Source organism: Somniosus microcephalus, chromosome 19 (genome assembly GCF_052327205.1).
Source record: "Somniosus microcephalus isolate GS21.2 chromosome 19, FLI_Smic_1.0, whole genome shotgun sequence".
Classification (NCBI taxonomy): domain Eukaryota; kingdom Metazoa; phylum Chordata; class Chondrichthyes; order Squaliformes; family Somniosidae; genus Somniosus; species Somniosus microcephalus.
In genome coordinates, this window is record NC_141005.1 from 77710776 (window position 1) to 77732816 (window position 22041).

General features: G+C 50.1%; 1 protein-coding gene across 1 annotated transcript in view; it reads right to left on the bottom strand.

The window, feature by feature from the left end:
- The window catches only part of LOC147104934 (leucine-rich repeat-containing protein 75B-like), a 116834-nt gene extending 95845 nt beyond the window's left edge, over nucleotides 1-20989 (bottom strand). The window contains exon 1 of the mRNA XM_085962197.1: nucleotides 19690-20989. Coding sequence (XP_085818323.1) covers nucleotides 19690-20100 — 411 coding nt within the window. The 5' untranslated portion in view covers nucleotides 20101-20989. The remainder of the gene's footprint in view (nucleotides 1-19689) is intronic.
- Between the last annotated feature and the right edge of the window lie 1052 nt (nucleotides 20990-22041).

The window sequence follows — 22041 nt, forward strand, 5'->3', positions numbered from 1 at the left end:
GATCTTGGGGATCTCCTGCACAGTGGATCTTGGGGATCTCCTGCACAGTGGATCTTGGGGATCTCCTGCACAGTGGATCTTGGGGATCTCCTGCACAGTGGATCTTGGGGATCTCCTGCACAGTGGATCTTGGGGATCTCCTGCACAGTGGATCTTGGGGATCTCCTGCACAGTGGATCTTGGGGATCTCCTGCACAATGGATCTTGCTGCTCCACCCAGGTTCTGCAGTAAAGCATTTGTTTCTATAAATATTCAGTAGTCGGTACGATCACAATCAGGAACATGGAATGTCATCAATATTTCCAAGAAACAAAAGCAAACAAAAAGATTGAACATATATATTAGGCTATTGAAAATGAGGACTAGTCGGTGGGTAGGCACATTGCCCAGTGTGGTGTGGAGTCACAGGGATCAGCGTCCCACCCTCAGCCAAAGCAGCTGGGGTTCTCGTGAGCCGAGGACAGGGACAGTAGGTCAGGGTTCACAGTCCTGACTAATCCTTCGGGAGGTGTGCACGCTTGGTGATGATAGGATTGGGCTCTGCTCCGACACCTTCCGCAGTGAATAGCCAGCCAATGCTCACTGGCTGGCCTCGCCCATGAAGGAGCACAATTTTTAAAAATTAATTCACGGTTGTGGGCGTCACTGGCATTTATTGCCCATCCCTAATTGCCCTTGAAAAGGTGCTGGTGAGCCACGGAGGGTTTCTGACAGCTGCTCGAATGTACTCGAAGAAAAGGGAATGGAGACAGGCCGAGCCAGCGGGGGTTGTATGAGGCAGTGATCCAATCTCAGAGCTCAGGTGAGAAGTTGGAACAAACAAGCTTTGATCGTGTGATTTTGAGGTTCGCGGAACACGTCTCAGTGCCAGCCGTGGCGCAGTGGGTAGCACTCTCTCTTCTCACTCAGAAGGTTGTGGAGTCAAGCCCAACTCGAGAGACGTGAGCACAAATTCCAGGCTGACATTCCAGTACAGTACAGGAAACTCTCGATTTACCGGCACCTAAATAACCGGAAATCTCTGTTAACCGGTAAAATTCAGGAGTAGGTTCAGGTAAGTTTTACTTCCTATTAGTGGCCGTTCCTGGATCTGTGGCCGTGTAACCGGGGTTCCTGCACCTGTTGCTATGCAACAGGGACGCTCGGTCTGTGGCCAGGTTTCCTGCACCTGTTGCCATGCAACAGGGAAGCCTGGATCTGTGGCCGTGTACGGGGCTCTCGTACCTTTTACTACTATACCTCTCTGTAATCCGGACTTTTTGATAAACCGGCACCACGCCGGTGCCGGATAAAAAAGAGTTTCCTGTACTGAGGGAGTGCAGCACTGTTGGAGGTGCCATCTTTCGGAAGAGACATTAAACCGAGGCCCCATCTGCCCTCTAGGGGGGACATGAAAGATCCCATGGCACTATTTGAAGAACAGAAGGGGAGTTCTCCCCGGTGCCCTGTCCAATATTTATCACTCAACCAACATCACCAAAACAGATGATCTGGTCATTATCACATTGCTGTTTGTGGGAGCTTGCGGTGTGTAAATTGGCTCTGTGTTTCCTAAATTACAACAGTGACTCCACTTCAAAAGTACTTCATTGGCTGTAAAGCACTTTGGGAAATCCTGAGGCTGTGAAAGGCGCTATATAAATGCAAGTCTTTCTTTTCTTTCTTTCATTGTTTAGATTACAAACTGTAACTCACTCCAGCCGTCATAGGAACATAGAAACATGGAAGATAGGAGCAGGAGTAGGCCATTCGGCCCCTCGAGCCCGCTCCGCCATTCAATGAGGTCATGGCGGATCATCCAAATTCAGTACCCTGTCCCTGCTTTCTCTCCATATCCTTTGATCCCTTTAGCCTTAAGAAATATATCTAACTCCTTCTTGAATATATTTAATGAATTGGCCTCAACTGCCTTCTGTGGTAGAGGATTCCACAGGTTCACCACTCTCTGGGTGAAGAAATTCCTCATCTCTGTCTAAATGGCTTACCCCTTATCCTTAGACTGTGACTCCTGGTTCTGGACTCCCCCGCCATCGGGAACATCCTTTCTGCATCTAGTCTGTCTAGTCCTGTTAGAATTTTATAAGTTTCAATGAGATCCCCTCTCATTCTTCTAAACTCCAGCGAGCATAAGCCCAATCAACCCAATCTCTCCTCATACGTCATTCCTGCCATCCCAGGTATCAGCCTGGTGAATCTTCGCTGCACTCCCTCCATGGCAAGAACATCCTTCCTCAGATAAGGTGACCAAAACTGCACACAATACTCAAGGTGTGATCTCACCAAGGCCCTGTACAACTGCAGCAAGACATCATTGTTCCTGTACTTGAATCATCTCGCTACGAAGGCCAACATACCATTTGCCTTCTTAACCGCCTGCTGCACCTGCATGCTTACCTTCAGCGACTGGTGCACAAGGACACCCAGGTCTCGTTGCACTTCCCCTTCTCCCAATCTATTGCCATTCAGATAATAATCTGCCTTCCTGTTTTTGCCAGCAAAGTGGATAACCTCGCATTTATCCACATTATACTGCATCTGCCATGTATCTGCCCAATCACCCAACCTGTCCAAATCATACTGGAGTTTCTCGGCATCCTCCTCACAGCACACACGCCCACCCAGCTTTGTGTCGTCTGCAAACTTGGAGATATTACATCTAGTTCCCTTGTCTAGATCATTAATATATATTGTGAATAGCTGGGGTCCTTGCACCGATCCCTGCGGTACCCCACTAGTCACTGCCTGCCACTCGGAAAAAGACCCGTTTATTCCAACTCTTTGCTTCCTGTCTGCCAACCAGTTCTCTATCCAAGTCAGTACCTTGCCCTCAATCCCTTGCGCTTTAACTTTACACGCTAATCTCTTATGCGTGACCTTATCGAAAGCCTTCTGAAAGTCCAAATACACCACATCCACTGGTTCTCCCTTATCTATTCTACCAGTTACATCCTCAAAAATTTCCAGTAGATTAGTCAAGCACGATTTACCTTTTGTAAATCCACGTTGACTTTGTCCGATCCTGTTGCTGTTTTCTAAGTGCTCTGCTATTACATCTTTTATAATGGACTCTAGCATTTTCCCCACTACCGATGTCAGGCTTACCGGTCTATAATTCCCCGTTTTCTCTCTACCACTTTTTTTGAATAGTGGGGTAACATTAGCTACCCTCCAATCCATGGGAACTGTTCCAGATTCTATAGAATTTTTGAAGATGACCAGCAATACATCTACTATTTCTGGAGCCACTTCCTTAAGTACCGTAGGATGTAGATTATCAGGCCCTTGGGATTTATTGGCCTTCAATCCCGTCAATTTCCCTAACACCATTTCCCTACAAATACTGATTTCATTCAGTTCCTCCCTTTCATTAGACCTTATGTTCCCTGACATCTCTGGGAGATTATTTGTGTCCTCCTTTGTGAAGACAGAACCAAAGTATGTATTTAATTGGTCTGCCATTTCTTTGTTCCCCATTATAAATTCCCCTGATTCTGACTGCAAGGGACCTATGCTTGACTTCACCAATCTTTTTCTCTTCACATATCTATAGAAGCTTTTAGTCAGTTTTTATGTTCCTTGCAAGCTTACTCTCATACTCTATTTCCCCCCTCTTAATTAATCCCTTTGTCCTCCTTTGCTGAATCCTAAACTGCTCCCAATCCTCAGGTTTGTTGCTTTTTCTGGCCAATTTATATGTCCTCTCTTTGGATCTTATGCTATCCCTAATTTCCCTTGTTAGCCACGGTTGAGTCACCTTTTTTGTTTTCTTTTTATGCCAAGCAGGGATGAACAAATTCTGTAGTTCATCCATGCAATCTTTAAATGTTTGCCATTGCCTATCCACCGTCAACACTTGGAGTAACGTTCCCCAATCCATCCTACCCAACTCGCGCCTCCTACCATCGTAGTTTCCTTTATTTAAATTCAGGACCCTAGTCTCCGAGTCAAATACTTCACTCTCCATCTTAATGAAGAATTCTATCATATTATGATCGCTCCGCCCCAAGGGGCCTCGCACAAGATTGCTAATTATTCCTTTCTCATTACATAATACCCAGTCTAAGTTGGCCTGATCTCTAGTTGGTTCCTCGACATATTGGTCCAGGAAACCATCCCGTATACACTCCAGGAATTCCTCCTCCACAGTATTGTTACTGATTTGGTTAGCCCAATCTATATGCAGATTAAAGTCACCCATTATTCCTGCCCAGTGTATCTGAGGTTAATATATGAACACAGGAGCTTATGAGCCAGGTCTGCTATCCAATACGATGGCTACATGTTCTCAGTATTTAAAACTCATTATTGTAATGAATGCATTGGGAGGAACTTGAACCGTGCTCAGGAATTGTGAAAATTCATACCCTGGCGGTATCTCGTTCCAAAGTGTGATACGGTCCCTCTAACTTGGATTAATAACACTTGTGTACTTGCTGCCAATTAGAATCAATTTGTTGAATGCCTCAGAATTGCAAAGGAGAATTTTCTGAGCTTGTGTGGGAACAGTGTAGTTCCTGTCCATCACTAATTGCCCTCCAGTCAGCCCCTTGGTTTATACTGCACATGCTCTCAAAGTACCAATCAGCTCCAGAAACTTCAGACTCTGAGGAAATCAGTTCAGCAACCAATGAAAACAGGGGTTCCAGCTCCAACAGCACTGTTCTTACCCAAAGTGTATGTGGAGCGAAGGGATATGGAAATGAAAGAGCACCACATTCCTCTGTCTCACTGCCCATGCTCATGAACATGAAATGGCCACTTGAACAAGGTTCCCATGGTCGGTGGTGCCTCGGGGAAGCTACTTAAGTCTGCATCTCGCGGGGAGAGGAACAACAAAAACAGAGCAGAAAGCACAACGAAGGAGGGAGGACCCTTGCATGTTCCATGGTGTCACTGTATTGCTGACTGTCCTATGTGTGTGGATACCGCTATCGGTTCCGCTGTGTTGTGTGTACCACTGTCTGTCCCTCTCTGTCCTGTGTACCAACAAACAACAACTTGCATTTATATGGCGCCTTTAACATAGTAAATCATCCTAAGGCACTTCATAGGACTGTTATCGAACAAAATTTGACACTGCCACATAAGGAGATATTAGGACAGATGACCAATAGCTTGGTCAAAGAGGAAGGTTTCAAGGAGCGTCTTAAAGGTGGAGAGGCGGAGAGGTTTAGGGAGGGAATGCCAGAGCTAATGGTGGGGCGATTAAAATCGGGGATGCGCAAAAGGTCAGAATTGGAGGAGCACAGAGATCTTGGAGGGTTCTACGGCTGGAGAAGGTTACAGAGAGATAGGGAGGAGCGAGGCCATGGAGGGATTTGTAAAAAAACGGATGAGAATTTTTAAATTGAGGTGTTGCCGGACTGGGAGCCAATGTAGGTCATCAAGCACAGGGGCGATGGTGGAATGGGACTTGGCACAAGTTAGGATACGGGCAGCAGAGTTTGGAGGAGCTCAAGTTTATGGAGGGTGGAATATGGAAGGCCGGCCAGGAGTGTGTTGGAATAGTCGAGTCTAGAGGTAACAAAAGCATGAATGAATGTTTCAGCAGCAGATGAGCTGAGGCAGGGGCGGAGACAGGCAATGTTATGGAGGTGGAAGTAGGCGGTCTTGGTGATGGCACAGATATGTGGTCGGAAGCTCATCTCGGGGTCAGATACAACACCGAGGTTGCAAATGGTCTGGTTCAGCTTCAGTTGCCAGGGAGAGGGATGGAGTTGGTGGCGGAGACCAAAGGTTGGTGGGGTGGTTTGGTGGAGGAACTATCTATATTCAGAAAAGAATCTGTAGAGAGGCTTTGTGAAGTCACTGCACAGTTTTATCGCAGGGTACCGACACCGTGGCCTTTGGCAGAGCAGTACAAACACTAGAAATAGTTGTTTGGGATGATCAAATGGTTTGGGTTGATCGCTGGAGTTTGGTCGGGTCAGTGGGATATCGAGGGACCAGCTAGAATGGTGTAGTGGCCTTTCAGTGTTGGGCCTTGCCCTTTTGGAGAGGTCTGTTGGTAGCTTGTGACACCCTGCCCCCCCCCCTTGTTCTGAGTTGTCCTTTTGGGGATTGTCTGGGTGTGTGTTTGGGTTAGGGAGACCTGAGCTGGGTAGGTTTACAGGAAGGGGGTTGCACACCCTCCAGCGGCTCTACATTACCCGTTCTGACTGCAGGCATCCCAAAGGTGTGTCATCTAAACGTTTATTTTGGGGGCAATGTAATTTAAATATAATGTAATAAATAAACATGGGCCTGACTAACTGCACCAGAGGTTCTCTTGCTGGTGTCAAGGCTACTGATTATTTCCTTTGAGCAGGTTGCTACCCCTGCTGTACCTCCAGCATAATCTCTTCAAAAAGAAAACCCACTGATCTTCCTACCTTCTCCATATTTGGAATACAGTCGAGAGACTTCTAATTCCGTTAATTCTAATGCTATTGAAATCTTACTAAAGGACAAAGGAGATTAGGGGGTGTGAGTAAATCAGGCTGACAGGCTCCCTAATCCAGGGGCCAGATCCACTTACTGAAAACTGCAAAAGCAAAAAAATCATAGAACGGTAGAATTTTACAGCATAGCAGGAGACCATCTGGCCCATCACGCCAGTGCTGATTATCTGAAAGGGCTTTCTAATTAGTCCCATTTCCCTGGCCTTTCCCCATTACCCATTGAAATAATTTTTGTAAACATTGATCCACATCCCTTTTAAAAGCTATTGTGGATTCTGCTTCCCCCAACTCTTTCTGGTGGGACAATCTGGGGGCAAAATTCAAGCTCAGGGGTGTGCGGAATGGACCGTCGTGGATGGCTGCCCATAATACACCCTGTCCGAGTCCCCTTTCCGTTGACTTCTTGTATAACGGGCGGCCAATCCACTACTGCCCGTTTTGTGCCCACTTCGAAGTTGAATTTGACCCCCTCTGTGTTCTTTCTCCTGACTGCTCCATTTATGGTCTTAAATTTATGCTCTCGACAACTGGATTCGTTTCTCACAGATTTGGAATCCACAGCTGATTTGGTTTTTGTGCTTGCAAGCCAATTATTTCTGTCACATATGGATCCTGGGAGAGGCTTCCCACCCGAGTTAGTAATCATAACCCTGATACAGAAAGGATTGACAGTTTTGTTCCAGAGGAAATCATTCCCTTTGTGTTATTGTCGCTCCAAGTGAGGTTCAGTGCAAAACTGGACAGTCTCACTACTGTCACTATTAACAAGAGCGAGCAGGGTGAACAGCTGTGGCCTTACACACTGTCAGACAGCAGGACTCTCACTCGAAACAGGAGTACATTTTCACCCCCTGTTAAGCGTTGTATGGAAGTCAAGTGCAATTTTTGACATGTTCTGATCTGATATATACAAAGTCCACTATTCCTCTGTAAATGTTGTACATAGTTCCCTCATACTCCTCTCCTGAGGTACTGACTCACGTTGCATTTTAGGAGGAGGAAGGAGGCCACATACAGCTTGGATAATAAATATCTAAATAGGGTAGAGGAGCAGAGGGATCTAGGGGTGCAGATTCACTAAAAGTAGTGACGTAGGTTAATAAGGTTAATAAAAGCAAACCAAGCACTGGGATTCATTTCTAGAGGGACAGAATTGAAAAGCAGGGAAGTTATGTTAAAAACTTGTATTGAACCTTGGTTAGACCACACTTGGGGTTTTGTGCACAGTCCTGGTCTTCACATTATAAAACAGATATAGAGGCACTGGGGAAAGTGCAAAAAAGATTCACATGGATGATATCAGAACTGAGAAGTTACAACTATCAGGAAAGATTGAACAGGCTGGGGTTCCTTTCTGTAGAAAAGAGAAGACTGAGGGGAGACCTAACAGAGATCGAAGGTTATGACGGGTTCGATAGGGTAGACATAGAGGAGATGTTTCCGCTTATGGAGGAGACCAAAACTCAGGGCCATAAATATAAGATCGTCACCAATAAATCCAATAGGGAATTCAGGAGAAACTTCTTTACCCAGAGAGTGGTGAGAATGTGGAACCCGCTACCACAGGGAGTGGTTGAGGTGAATAGTATCGATGCATTTAAGGGGAGGCTGGATAAACACATGAGGGAGAAGGGAATAGAGGATCTGCTGATGGGGTGAGATGAAGTAGGGTGGGAGGAGGCTCGTGTGGAGCAGAAACACCGGCACAGACCAGTTGGGCCGAATGGCCTGTTTCTGTGCTGCAAACTCAATGTAATGTCGGGATACAATTTCACAAGATTCAGACACTCTCCAGTCCCTGCACCTAGGGGTCAATCTTCCTGTACGAGCCTAGACAATCTAGATCTTGCGAGCCCCTCTCATTGCTAACACCTTCATTTCCGAGCAGGCACCGTACTGTTTAATATACAAACATTTGTCTCATGACTTATTCATTGGTGGATTTAGTTTTTGAGCAGAATTCAGGGTTTGTGACAGGCCAATGATTTTGCAGGGGCTAAATCGGCCTCTGAACCCTGGCCCATTGCCCCGCACCTCGCCCAGTCCAGCACCTGGTGGAGTCTTCGCCCAGATGAAACCTTCCTTGGTGAGCGGCGGTGGACTATTCCACCATGATGGGCATCACCGTCGAGCCCAACCCTGCCCTAACCCCAATGCACATACACGTGCATTTTCCAGCCACAGGGGGCACTGGACAAGCATCCTAATCCAGGGACTGCTGATGTCAACTTTAGCACCCCTGCACTGCATTGGCTGTCAGCTAACTCACACCGCACAGGCTCAGTACCCCACTGCACAGTACATTTAACCATTCATTTCATATAAACTCCAGCTCCAACCATCCCCCCCTCCCTATCATACGCCACACCCTATCCCGACTGTTGTTTCCCAGCCCCATGCACCTTCCCTGCCTGACCGATTGCTTCCCTTCCTTCTCCTTGCCCTGGGCAATACCACAAGAGGTTTACTAGTAAATTTATATTTTTAGTGACCATTTATGTACATCGGGGGTGGGGTGGGGAAATGAAAGGTAATTTTCTGAACTCCTATTTCTAAGTGGGGCTCGTTCCCCAGGCAGCTGGATGAAGAAGATTTGTATTCAAAACTCCCCAGCACACACGCTAAATGCTTGGCTCAGCAACACTTCCCATCCTTTTGACTTTAACGACACCTTTAGAAATAGTGTGCACAAAGAAAACTCAGCAACAACACAATCGCAGGAAAAGAAAGCTAAATTCCTGGAAATCTGAAAACCGAGCTCCAAAAAGGAGAGTGATAAAAAGAATAAAAATACAAATGTTGGTAATGTGAAACTGCGCTGCAAACACGCGGCAAGTCTCTCAGCGACCTCAGACCTCCCAAAGTACTTTGCAGCAATAAAGTACTTTTGCAGTGTAGTCACTGTTGTAATGTTACAAACACAGCAGCCAATTTGCAAACAGTAAGGTCCCATGAACAGCAATGTGATAATGACCAGATAACCTGTTTTAGTGATGCTGGTTGAGGGATAAATATTAGTCCCAGGACACCGGGGAGAACTCCCCCTGCTCTTCTTCGAAATAGTGCCTGCGGTATCTTTTACATCCACCTGAAAGAGCAGACGGGGCCTCGGTTTAACGTCTCATTCGAAAAACAGCACCTCCGACAGTGCAGCACTCCCTCAGTACCGCCCCTCCGACAGTACAGCGCTCCCTCAGTACTGCCCCTCCGACAGTGCGGCGCTCCCTCAGTACTGCCCCTCCGACAGTACCACGCTCCCTCAGTACTGCCCCTCCGACAGTACCACGCTCCCTCAGTACCGCCCCTCCGACAGTGCGGCGCTCCCTCAGTACCGCCCCTCCGGCAGTGCGGCGCTCCCTCAGTACCGCCCCTCCGGCAGTGCGGCGCTCCCTCAGTACCGCCCCTCCGACAGCGCAGCGCTCCCTCAGTACCGCCCCTCCGACAGTGCGGCGCTCCCTCAGTACCGCCCCTCCGACAGTGCGGCGCTCCCTCAGTACCGCCCCTCCGACAGTGCGGCGCTCCCTCAGTACCGCCCCTCCGACAGTGCGGCGCTCCCTCAGTACCGCCCCTCCGACAGTGCGCCGCTCCCTCAGTACCGCCCCTCCGACAGTGCGCCACTCCCTCAGTACCACCCCTCCGACAGTGCGGCGCTCCCTCAGTACCGCGCTCCCTCAGTACCGTCCCTCCAACAGTGCGGCGCTCCCTCAGTACCGTCCCTCCGACAGTGCAGCGCTCCCTCAGTACTGCCCCTCCAACAGTGCAGCGCTCCCTCAGTACAGCGCTCCCTCAGTACAGCCTCTCCGACAGTGCGACGCTCCTTCTGTACCGCCCCTCCGACAGTGTGGCGCTCCCTCAGTGCTGCCCCTCCGACAGTGCGGCGCTCCCTCAGCACCGCCCCTCCGACAGTGCGGCGCTCCCTCAGTACTGCCCCTCCGACAGTGCGGCGCTCCCTCAGTACCATCCCTCTGACAGTGCGGCGCTCCCTCAGTACTGCCCCTCCGACAGTGCGGCGCTCCCTCAGTACTGCCCCTCCGACAGTGCGGCGCTCCCTCAGTACTGCCCCTCCGACAGTGCGGCGCTCTGTCAGTGCTGCCCCTCCGACAGTGCGGCGCTCCCTCAGCACCGCCCCTCCGACAGTGCGGCGCTCCCTCAGTACTGCCCCTCCGACAGTGCGGCGCTCCCTCAGTACTGCCCCTCCGACAGTGCGGCCCACCCTCAGTACCGCCCCTCCGACCGTGCGGCGCTCCCTCAGTACTGCCCCTCCGACAGTGCGGCGCTCCCTCAGTGCTGCCCCTCCGACAGTGCGGTGCTCCCTCAGTACCGCCCCTCCGACAGTGCGGCGCTCCCTCAGCACCGCCCCTCCGACAGTGCGGCGCTCCCTCGGTACCATCCCTCTGACAGTGCGGCGTTCCCTCAGTACTGCCCCTCCGACAGTGCAGCGCTCCGTCAGTGCTGCCCCTCCGACAGTGCGGCGCTCCCTCAGTACCGCCACTCCGACAGTGCAGTGTTCCCTCGGTGCTGCACTGGGAGTGTCAGCCTGGATTATGTGCTGAAGTCTCTGGAGTGGGGCTTGAACCCACGAGCTTGTGACTCAGACAACAGTGACATCAGCTGAGCCACGGCCGACACCATATACAAAGGCCATCTTATTTGGGCTGTGAAAAGGCATTGGAACGACAGAAGGAGAGTACAACATTTCCAAAGTAGAAGGGAACAAAGTGGAATGTGAATGTAGGAAACTGGCATCAACTGAGGGAGATGACGAAAGTTGGAAGTTGCTCAAGTCACTGCTGAGACCTGAAGGATGAAGATTGCCCAGGAGAAAGATCACAATATTGTTCCTGAAGCTCGCACTGCGCCTAGGGAGAGGAAGGCAGGAGGCCAAAGACAAAGGTCAGAGTGGGACTGGGATCTGGAACTGACGTACAGCAGGGACCAAATCATGAGCAGCAATTAGACTTCCAGACTGGAGGAAGTCTGTGTGAATGGGGGCCTCGGACAATGCCCGGGGCCTCGGACTCACTTCTTCAAATATCCTTTCTATTCCCAGTCTGCCTCCTGCCTTGCTCCAATCAGGCTCAGCGGAAACCTCTGGAAGCGTGGAGCTAATGCCGTGATGCAAAAGACAAGGCTGAAGCATTTGCAACCATATTCAGCCAGAAGTGTCAAGTGGATGATCCATTTCGCCTGCTCTACCATCACAGAAGCCAGTCTTCAGCCAATTCGATTCACTCCACATGATATCAAGAGACAGCAGAGCGCACTAGATACAGCAAAGGCTATGGGCCCCGACAACATCCCGGCTATCGTGCTGAAGACTTGTGCTCCAGAACTAGCCGCACATCTAGCCAAGCTGTTCCAGTACAGCTACAACACTAACATCTATCCGACAATGTGGAAAACTGCCCAGGTATGTCCTGTCCACAAAAAGCAGACAAATACAATCCAGCCAATTACCACCCCATCAGTCTACTCTCAATCATCAGCAAAGTGATGGAAGGTGTCGTCGACAGTGCTGTCAAGCGGCACTTACTCACCAATAACCTGCTCATTGATGATCAACTTGGGTTCCGCCAGGACCACTCTGCTCCAGACTTCATTACAGCCTTGGTCCAAACATGGACAAAAGAACTGAAGTGGGGGAGAGTAACTGCCCGTGACGTCAAGGCAGCATTTGATCGAGTGCGGCATCAAGGAGCCCTAGTAAAACTGAAGTCAATGGGAATCAGGGGGGAAACGCCCCTCTGGCTGGAGTCTTACCTAGCACAAAGGAAGATGGTTGTGGTTCTTGGAGGCCTATCATCACTGCCCTGGACATCGCTGCAGGAGTTCCTCAGGGCAGTGTGCTAGGCCCAACCATCTTCGGCTGCTTCATCGATGACTTTCACTGCATCATAAAGTCAGAACCGGGATGTTCGCCGATGACTGCACAGTGTCCAGTTCCATTCGCAACTCCTCAGATAATAAAGCAGTCCGTGCCCACATGCAGCAAGACCTGGGCGATATTCAGGCTTGGGCTGATAAGTGGCAACGACAACAGCAATAACTTGTATTTATTTAGTGCCTTTAACGTAGTAAAATGTCCCAAGGCGCTTAAAGTAACATTCACACCACAGAAGTGCCAGGCAATGACTATCTCCAACAAGCGAGAGTCTAACCACCGCCCCTTGACATTCAACGGCATTACCATCGCCGAATCCCCCACCATCAACATCCTGGGGGTCACCATTGACCAGAAACTTAACTGGACCCGCCACGTAAATACTGTGGCAACAAGAGCAGGTCAGAGACTGGGAATTCTGCGGCAAGTGTCTCACCTCCTGAGTCCCCAAAGCCTTTCCGCCATCTACAAGGCACAAGGAGTGTGATGGAATACTCGCCACTTGCCTGGGTGAGTGCAGCTGCAACAACACTCGAGAAGCTCGACACCATCCAGGACAAAGCAGCCCGTTTGATTGGCACCCCATCCACCACCTTAAACATTCACTCCCTCCACCACCGGCGTACCGTGGCTGCAGTGTGTACCATCTACAAGATGCACTGCAGCAACTCGCCAAGGCTTCTTCGGCAGCACCTCCCAAACCTGCAACCTCTTCCACCTAGAAGGACAAGGGCAGCAGGCGCATGGGAACACCACCGCCTCCAAGTTCCCCTGCAAGTCTCACACCATCCTGACTTGGAAGTATATCGCCGATCCTTCATCGTCGCTGGGTCAAAATCCTGGAACTCCCTAACAGCACTGTGGGAACACCTTCACCACACGGACTGCAGCGGTTCAAGAAGACAGCTCACCACCTTCTCAAGGGCAATTAGGGATGGGCAATAAATGCTGGCCTTGCCAGCGACGCCCAGATCCGGAGAATGAAAAAAAACTCCACATGCTTGTGGTCCATTTTTCACGCGTAAGCCTAGGCGCGAGTTTCACAGAGCACCAGCGTTAACCCCTTCCCTGTCCTCATCAAACATCACACATGCACTTTCCCGCAAGGGTCTGTGAATAGTGATAAAGAGCAGGAACCCCCGCACGCACCCCCCCACCACTCATTTCGGACTCCCCGAGGCCAATCACACTGCCCCCAGTTGCTGTCCCACTGACAGCAGCTATCGCTGTGTTAGCTGTGGTTCAGCGGGCAGCACTTTCCCCTCCGAGTCAGAATGTCGTGGGTTCAGGTCCCACTCCTGAGACTTGAGCACATAATCCAGGCTGACACTCCAGTGCAGTACTGAGGGAGTGCGGCACCGTCAGAGATACCGTCTTTCAGATGAGACATTAAAAAAAAGTTTATCAGGAAATCTCTCTCATTGCTGTTTGTGGGATCTTGCTGTGTGCAAATTTGGTAGCCACGTTTCCTACATTACAACAGTGACGACACTTCAAATAAGTACTCAGTTGGCTGCAATGAGCTTTGGAACGTCCCGCAGTCAGGAAAGGTGCTATATAAATGCAAATCTTTCTTCAACACAGCACTGGCAAAAACACCTTATAGTTGACATCCTATAATTTCCCCCAGGATGCTGCTGCTGCACTGTATTTATAGTGAGATTACTTGGCACGGTGACCAAAGCCAACCTAACTAGATGCAGGAAGGATGTTCCCGATGGTCGGGGAGTCCAGAACCAGGGGTCATAGTCTAAGGATAAGGGGTAAGCCATTTAGGACGGAGATGAGGAGGAATTTCTTCACCCAGAGAGTGGTGAACCTGTGGAATTCTCTACCACAGAGGGCGGTGGAGGCCAATTCATTAAATATATTCAAGAAGGAGTTGGATATATTTCTTAAGGCTAAAGGGATCAAGGGATATGGGGAGAAGGCAGGGACAGGGTACTGAATTTGGATGATCAGCCATGATCTCATTGAATGGCGGAGCAGGCTCAAAGGGCTGAATGGCCGACTCCTGCTCCTATCTTCTATGTTTCTAACACTAGTGGCTAAGATCTGTTGTATTTGACAATGACTTTCTTTAAGTAAATTTGTTTTATATAACTGTTTGCAGCAACAACCAATTCTAACATGGAACTGTCGACAGTTATAATTTAATAGTCAGATTTGGAAAATTCTCATTTGATTTGAAATGTTTTTGGTGAAATTTGAAACGCTTCCAATAAGAGCTGGAATATTTTGCATAATTACATTGTATTTACAGCACAGAAACAAGCCATTCGCTCCCACTGTTCCACGCTCCACATTGTATTTACAGCACAGAAACAGGCCATTCGCTCCCACCGTTCCACGCTCCGCATTGTATTTACAGCACAGAAACAGGCCATTCGCTCCCACCGTTCCACGCTCCACATTGTATTTACAGCATAGAAACAGGCTGCCTGACCTGCTGAGTTTTTCCAGCATTTTCTGTTGTTATTTCGGATTTCCAACATCTGCAGTATTTTGCTATCGTACTAGTGTTTGGTTCACTGCCACACCTCTTCTAGGAATGCCTACCTTGAAGAAGTTCTGCTCTTCTCTTCGACGGGATCTCCGTTTGGCTCTTCAACCTTGTTCATCTTCATTACTTTCAGTTTCCCTTCTCGTGTTTGATCAGGTATCTGCCAAGACTCGGTTTCACAGCCACATCATTTTCCTCAGCAACTGTCTCCGGTTCCGACTTACTCCACGTGGATTCCAACTAAACTTCCACCCTTCGTGCTTCGGATCCACCCAGGATTACAAATATCTCCAAGATATTCATCGTTCCTCGAACTACTGCTCTCGCCGCATCCTGAGATCCACGCTCAACGCCATGCGGCGCCACATGAACACACTCGACTTCTCTCTTCAGCACTCTATCTCAAAGCTGTCTGGGTCCACAGTTCCATTTCATCCTTCGACTCATCCGACGCTTCAACAAAAAACTTTTCTTCTTCCTTTCCGATGTCAAGGATCGCAAGCTTCATCAACTCTTGGACACCAACGCCCCTCCGGAACCTTCTTCCCCTTCACTTTCCTCTGACCCCCCTTCTCCCAATCCCACCCCCTGCCGCGTTTTCACTATCCCCTCTGACCTTCCACTCTCTGACCCTGAACGATCAGTCCTCAGCAAAGGCCCGAGCTTCATCCCCTTACGCCCCCACCTCAATGAATTTCGAGCTCGGCACGATGTTGAGCTCTTTTTCCGCCGCCTTCGTCTCCGTGCCCACTTCACTGGCCAGGAGTCTTCCCCCCGCACAACTGACCCTTTCTCCCGCTTGCAGAATTCCCGTTCTACCTGGACCCCTCCCCCTGGCCTCTTACCCTCTCTAGATCTTTTCATCGCTAACTGCCGCCGTGACATCGGCCGTCTCCATTTCTCTGCTCCCCTCACTCACTCCAACCTACCTCCCTCTGAACTTGCAGCACTCCATTCTCTTAGATCCAACCCTGACATTGTCATTAAACCCACTGACAAGGGTGGTGCTGTTGTTGTTTGGCGTACTGACCTCTACCTAGCGGAAGCTGAACGCCAACTCTCCGACACCTCCTCCTACCTCCACCTGGACCATGACCCCACTACCGAACATCAAACCACCGTTTCCAAGACTGTCACTGACCTCATCTCCTCTGGAGATCTTCCCCCCACTGCCACCAACCTCATAGTTCCCCAACCCCGCACAGCCCGCTTCTACCTCCTTCCCAAGATCCACAAACAGGACTGCCCTGGTAGACCCATCGTTTCAGCCTGTTCTTGCCCTACAGAACTTATCTCTTCCTATCTTGACTCTATCTTTTCTCCCCTTGTCCAGTCTCTTCCCACTTACATCCGCGACTCTTCGGACGCCCTCCGCCACTTTAACAGTTTCCAGTTTCCTGGCCCCAACCGCTTCCTTTTCACCATGGACGTACAATCCCTCTACACCTCCATCCCCCACCCGGATGGCCTGAGGGCGCGCCGCTTCTTCCTTGAACAGAGGCCCGACCAGTCCCCATCCACCACGACCCTCCTCCGCCTGGCTGAACTTGTTCTCACATTGAACAACTTCTCCTTTAACTCCACTCATTTCCTCCAAATCAAAGGTGTTGCTATGGGTACCCGCATGGGTCCTAGCTATGCCTGCCTTTTCGTGGGCTATGTGGAACAATCTTTGTTCCAGTCCTACTCGGGTCCCCTCCCTCACCTCTTTTTCCGATACATTGATGACTGTATCGGTGCCGTTTCCTGCACTCGCCCCGAACTTGACAATTTCATTCACTTTGCCTCCAATTTCCACCCTTCCCTCACCTTCACATGGTCCATCTTGGACTCTTCCCTTCCCTTCCTCGACTTCTCCGTCTCCATCTCTGGGGATAGGTTATCGACCAATATTTACTACAAGCCCAGACTTCCCACAGCTACCTGGACTACACTGCCTCCCACCCTACTTCCTGTAAGGACTCTATTCCATTCTCCCAGTTTCTCCACCTCCGCCGTATCTGCTCCGACGATGCCACCTTCCACACCAGTGCTTCAGACATGTCTTCCTTTTTCCGCAACCGAGGATTCCCCTCTACTGTGGTTGACACTGCCCTCGACCGTGTCAGTTCTATCTCCCGCACTTCTGCCCTCACCCCTGCCCCTCCCTCCCGGAACCACGATAGGGTTCCCCTTGTCCTCACCTTTCACCCCACCAGCCTCCACATTCAACGGATCATCCTCCGGCATTTCCGCCACCTCCAAAGTGATCCCACCACCAAACGTATCTTCCCCTCCCCTCCCCTTTCAGCATTCCGCAGGGACCGCTCCCTCCGAGACACCCTAGTCCACTCCTCTATCACCCCAAACAGCCCTTCCTCTTCGCCTGGCACCTTCCCGTGCAAGCGGAGATGTAACACCTGCCCCTATACCTCCCCCCTTCCCACTGTCCAGGGCCCCAAACACCCCTTCCAGGTGAAACAGCGATTTACTTGTACTTCTCGCAATCTAGTATACTGTATTCGCTGCTCACGATGCGGTCTCCTCTACATTGGGGAGACCAAACGCAGATTGGGTGACCGCTTTGCGGAACACCTCCGTTCAGTCCGTAAGGGTGACCCCGAGCTTCCGGTCGCCTGTCACTTTAATTCACCGCTCCATTCCCACTCGGACCTCACCGTCCTTGGCCTCTTGTATTGTTCCACGGAAGCTCAACGTAAACTCCAGGAACAGCACCTCATCTTCCGATTAGGCACTCTGCAGCCTTCCGGACTCAATATCGAGTTCAACAATTTCAGATCATAAGCTCGGCCCCCATTTCATTTTCTCTTGTAATTGTTCCACTCCTTTCCGCCCCCCCCCCCTTTCCTTTTGTTTCTCTCACACCTGGCAGCTATCTTTTGCCCTGCCAGTACACTTTACACCTAATCTCAGCCTATTACTATCTCGTCTAGCTTCTAATCTCTTTTACTTCTTTTGTTTCTTTTATTCTTTTGTCCGATCGCAGCCCTGCCTCCGATCTAGTTTCTTTTCTTTCCAGTTTTGAAGAAGGGTCCAACCCGAAACGTCAACTCAAATTTCTCTCCACGGATGTTGCCTGACCTGCTGAGTTTTTCCAGCATTTTCTGTTGTTATTATAGAAACAGGCCATTCGCTCCCACCGTTCCACGCTCCACATTGTATTTACAGCACAGAAACAGGCCAATCGCTCCCACCATTCCATGCTCCACACCAGCTTCATCCCACCCTATCAGTACAACCTTCTATTCCTTTCTCCCTCATGTTTATCTAGTTTCCTCTTAAATGCATCTATGCAAGTCGCCTCAACCACTCCCTGTGGTAGCAAGTGCCACATTCTAGCCGCTCTCTAAGTTTCTTCTGAGTTCCCTATTGGATTTATTGGTCACCATCTTATATTTATGGCCCCTAGTTCCGGTCTCCCCCCCACTAATGGAAACATTTTTTTCTACGTCTATCCTATCAAACTCTTTCATAATCTTAAAGACCTCTATCAGGTCGCCCCTCTTTTCTACAGAAAAGAACCCCAGCCTGTTCAAACTTTCCTGACACGTAGAACATCCCAGTTCTGGGATCATTCCAGTAAATCTTTGCACCTTCTCCAGTGACTCAACAGTTGGAATGTTTCAGTGAGAGTTGGAATCTGTTCGTGAGGTTTTGAATATTTTAGTGATATTTCACATGTTTGCATCAAGATCTATAATATTTTAATTTGGAATGTTTTAGCGAGATTTAGAATGTAGCAGTGAGATTTGGAATGTTTACTGTGAGATTTCACATGCTTTAGTTACACTCGAAGGTTGCAGTGAGGTTTAGAGTGTTTTTATAATATTGCAGTCAGTCTTGTACAGTAAGATCTAGGGAGCTTGGGAATATTTGGATAAGATTTGCAATGTTTAGTTAGATTTTGAATGTTTTCCGAAACACTTGGGATATTCCTTAAGTTTATTTTTTTTTACACAAAAGCATCAATCATTCCAGTTAAGAAACTTAATTAAATGAGCATTTACATATTTGTAGTTTAAAATCAAGTTAAGCGCTAATTTGAATTAAACAAGTTCAAATTAAGTTGTTTCGAATAACAAGTTGATTGTGTTCCAGTGGGATTTTAAGAGAGATTTGGGCGGCTTTACGGAGAGGGAGAATTTGTCTTTGTGAGGTTGTGTGACGCTTCTCCCAGCAGCAGGAGATTGGCCGAAGCTTGTCGGAGCCCAGCGCTGCAGTGCAAGCTCCCCGTGAGACCAGCACTGACACTGGGAGCACTCTCCCTCTTTCTGTCTCTCTCCGCATGTATATAGGCCGAGAAAATCGGCTTGGGCGCTGCCGCAAAGCGGGTATTGCCTCGGCCGTCCTGATATTCACTGCCACTGCAGTCAATGCAACTGAATATCAGGCACTGCGTATAACGGGCGGCCGAGCCGATACCGCCCGTTCTGCGCCACCGCCCGGGACGAATTTCTAGCCCAAATTTTAATATATTATAATTGAAACAAATTGCTGGAAATACACAGCAGCTCAGGCTGAGAGAGAGGAGGCCTGGGCAGGTTAGGGATTGGGGTGCAGGACCCGTCCCCATCTCCCCCGGGGCTGATATGCCCCAACATCCAATCTCAACTGGCCGAAGGACTAATACTGAAAATAACTGGGAGGTGGGAGGCGAGTGGAAGGGAGTCCCCATTGGGTGGGATACTGTACCTCGCACAAGTGGATCCGGCACAGGGATGCCCACTATTGCCCTGGGGGCGGCTCAGTCTGGCGAACACTTCCACCTGCCACTAGACCATCCTCCCAAACACTGCTTTGAATGTTAATTTTTCTTAACATCGACTGTAATTAAACGGACTGTTAACTAAAAGCTGCTCCCCACCCCCCGGGGGAATATAGATCTTGAAGAATTGCTGAGGATGTATTTTATTTGCCTGTACACTGATTCCTGGGGAGAGTCAGCAGGCGGCCGCTCGGCCCGTTGTGTCCCTGCTATCTGCACAGTCCTTACCTTGCGGAGCAGCCGGAGGAGCCCGACCGCCTGCTCGGCTCTCTGCTCCCGGAGCAGCGCCTGGATCTCCCGGATCCAACCCACCCTTCGCACGTACGGAGCCGGCGCCGCCTTCTGGAAGAGCAGCCGGTCGGGTTTGAGGACCGGCGGGGAGTCGCCGCTCACCGGCGGCGCGGAGTGAGGAGGAGCCGCCGGCTCCGAGGAGAATTCCTGCACCGACACCGACCTGGGGCGCTCCTCCCGCCGGCCCCCGCCGCCGCCTTTGGCGAATTTCGAGCCCATTTTTTTCCCCCCAAGTTGCGACCGCGCTGAAACTGAACAGAGAAACACAACTTGTCAATTTCGTGGAGCTCCAGCCAGAGAAACTGCACCGTCTGGAGCCCAGTGTTCACATCTCAGTCCACACTCTGCTCAGCACTGCTCCGGCTCAAACCCAACCCGTCCCTTCACTCCAGCCTCTCCCGGTGCAGTCTCTCCTCTCCCGGTGCTCCGGTGCAGTCTCTGCTCTCCCGGTGCTCCGGTGCAGTCTCTGCTCTCCCGGTGCTCCGGTGCAGTCTCTCCTCTCCCGGTGCAGTCTCTCCTCTCCCGGTGCTCCGGTGCAGTCTCTCCTCTCCCGGTGCTCCGGTGCAGTCTCTCCTCTCCCGGTGCAGCCTCAGCTCTCCCGGTGCTCCGGTGCAGCCTCTCCTCTCCCGGTGCTCCGGTGCAGTCTCTCCTCTCCCGGTGCTCCGGTGCAATCTCTCCTCTCCCGGTGCTTCGGTGCAGCCTCTCCTCTCCCGGTGCTCCGGTGCAGTCTCTCCTCTCCCGGTGCAGTCTCTCCTCTCCCGGTGCTTCGGTGCAGCCTCTCCTCTCCCGGTGCTCCGGTGCAGCCTCTCCTCTCCCGGTGCTCCGGTGCAGTCTCTGCTCTCCCGGTGCTCCGGTGCAATCTCTCCGCTCCGGTGCAGCCTCTCCTCCCTGTCCGGGTGTGACTGAAGAATCACAACAGTCTGGTCTCACGAGGCGTGTTCACACACAACGCCAGACCGCCGTCTGCTACGTGCTGCTGTCTGGGGATTTGTACTGAGGGAGGTTCTGCTCAGTCAGAGCCCGGGATGGTCAGCAGCGAGAGCCCAGCGCTCCAATACTGCACCGCATTCAATTCTGGTGACATCAATTTTCTTTAAATGTTAAACTTGCTAAGGTTGCATTGCAATCGCTCAGAGCAAAGCTAGAGAACCATCACTGCACGTCCGGAACTGTGTGGCCCCTACTGTACCAAACACACGGGCACCATTCAACCTCTGGAGAGAGTGTAGAGAATCATAGAACGGTACAGCACAGAAGGAGGCCACTCGGCCCATCGAGTCTGCGCTGGTTGCTTCGAAGAGCAATCCAGTTAGTCCCACCCCCCGCTCTTTCCCCAAATCCCTGTAATGTTTTCTCCTTCAAGTATTTATCCAATTCCCTTTTGAAGGCTACTATTGAATCTGTATCCCCACCCTATCAGGCAGTGCATTCCAAACCCCAACCACTTGTTGTGTAAAAAAGTTTTTCCTCCTGTCGCCTCTGGTTCTTTTGCCAATCACCTTAAATCTGTGCACTCGGGTTATCGACCCTTCAGCCATTGGAAACAGTTTCTCTTTATTTACTCCATCTAAACCCTTCATGATTTGAAACACCTCTATCAAATCTCCTCTTAGACTTCTCTGCTCCAAGGAGAACAACCCCAGCTTCTCCAGCCTCTCCATGTAACTGTAATCCCTCATCCCTGGAACCATTCTAGTGAATCTCTTCTGCACCCTCTCCAAAGCCTTCACGTCCTTCCTAAAGTGCGGTGCCCAGAATTGGACACAACACTCCAGCTGGGGCCGAACTAGTGTTTTATATCAGTTTAGCACAACTTCCTGGCTTTTGTACTCTCTGCCTCTATTTACAAAGCCCAGGATCCCATGTGCTTTATTAACTGTTTTGTTAACCTGTCCTGCCACCTTCAGAGATTTGTGCACAAACACCCCCAGGTCTCTCTGTTCTTGCTCCCACTTTAGAATTGTACCATTTAACATGTATTGTCTCTCCTCATTCTTCCTACCAAAATGTATCACATCAACAACAACTTGTATTTCTATAGCACCTTTAATGTAGTAAAAGGTCCCAAGGCGCTTCACAGGAGCGTTAACAAACAAAGTTTGACACCGAGCCAGATAATGAGATATTAGGGCAGGTGACCAAAAGCTTGGTGAAAAAGGT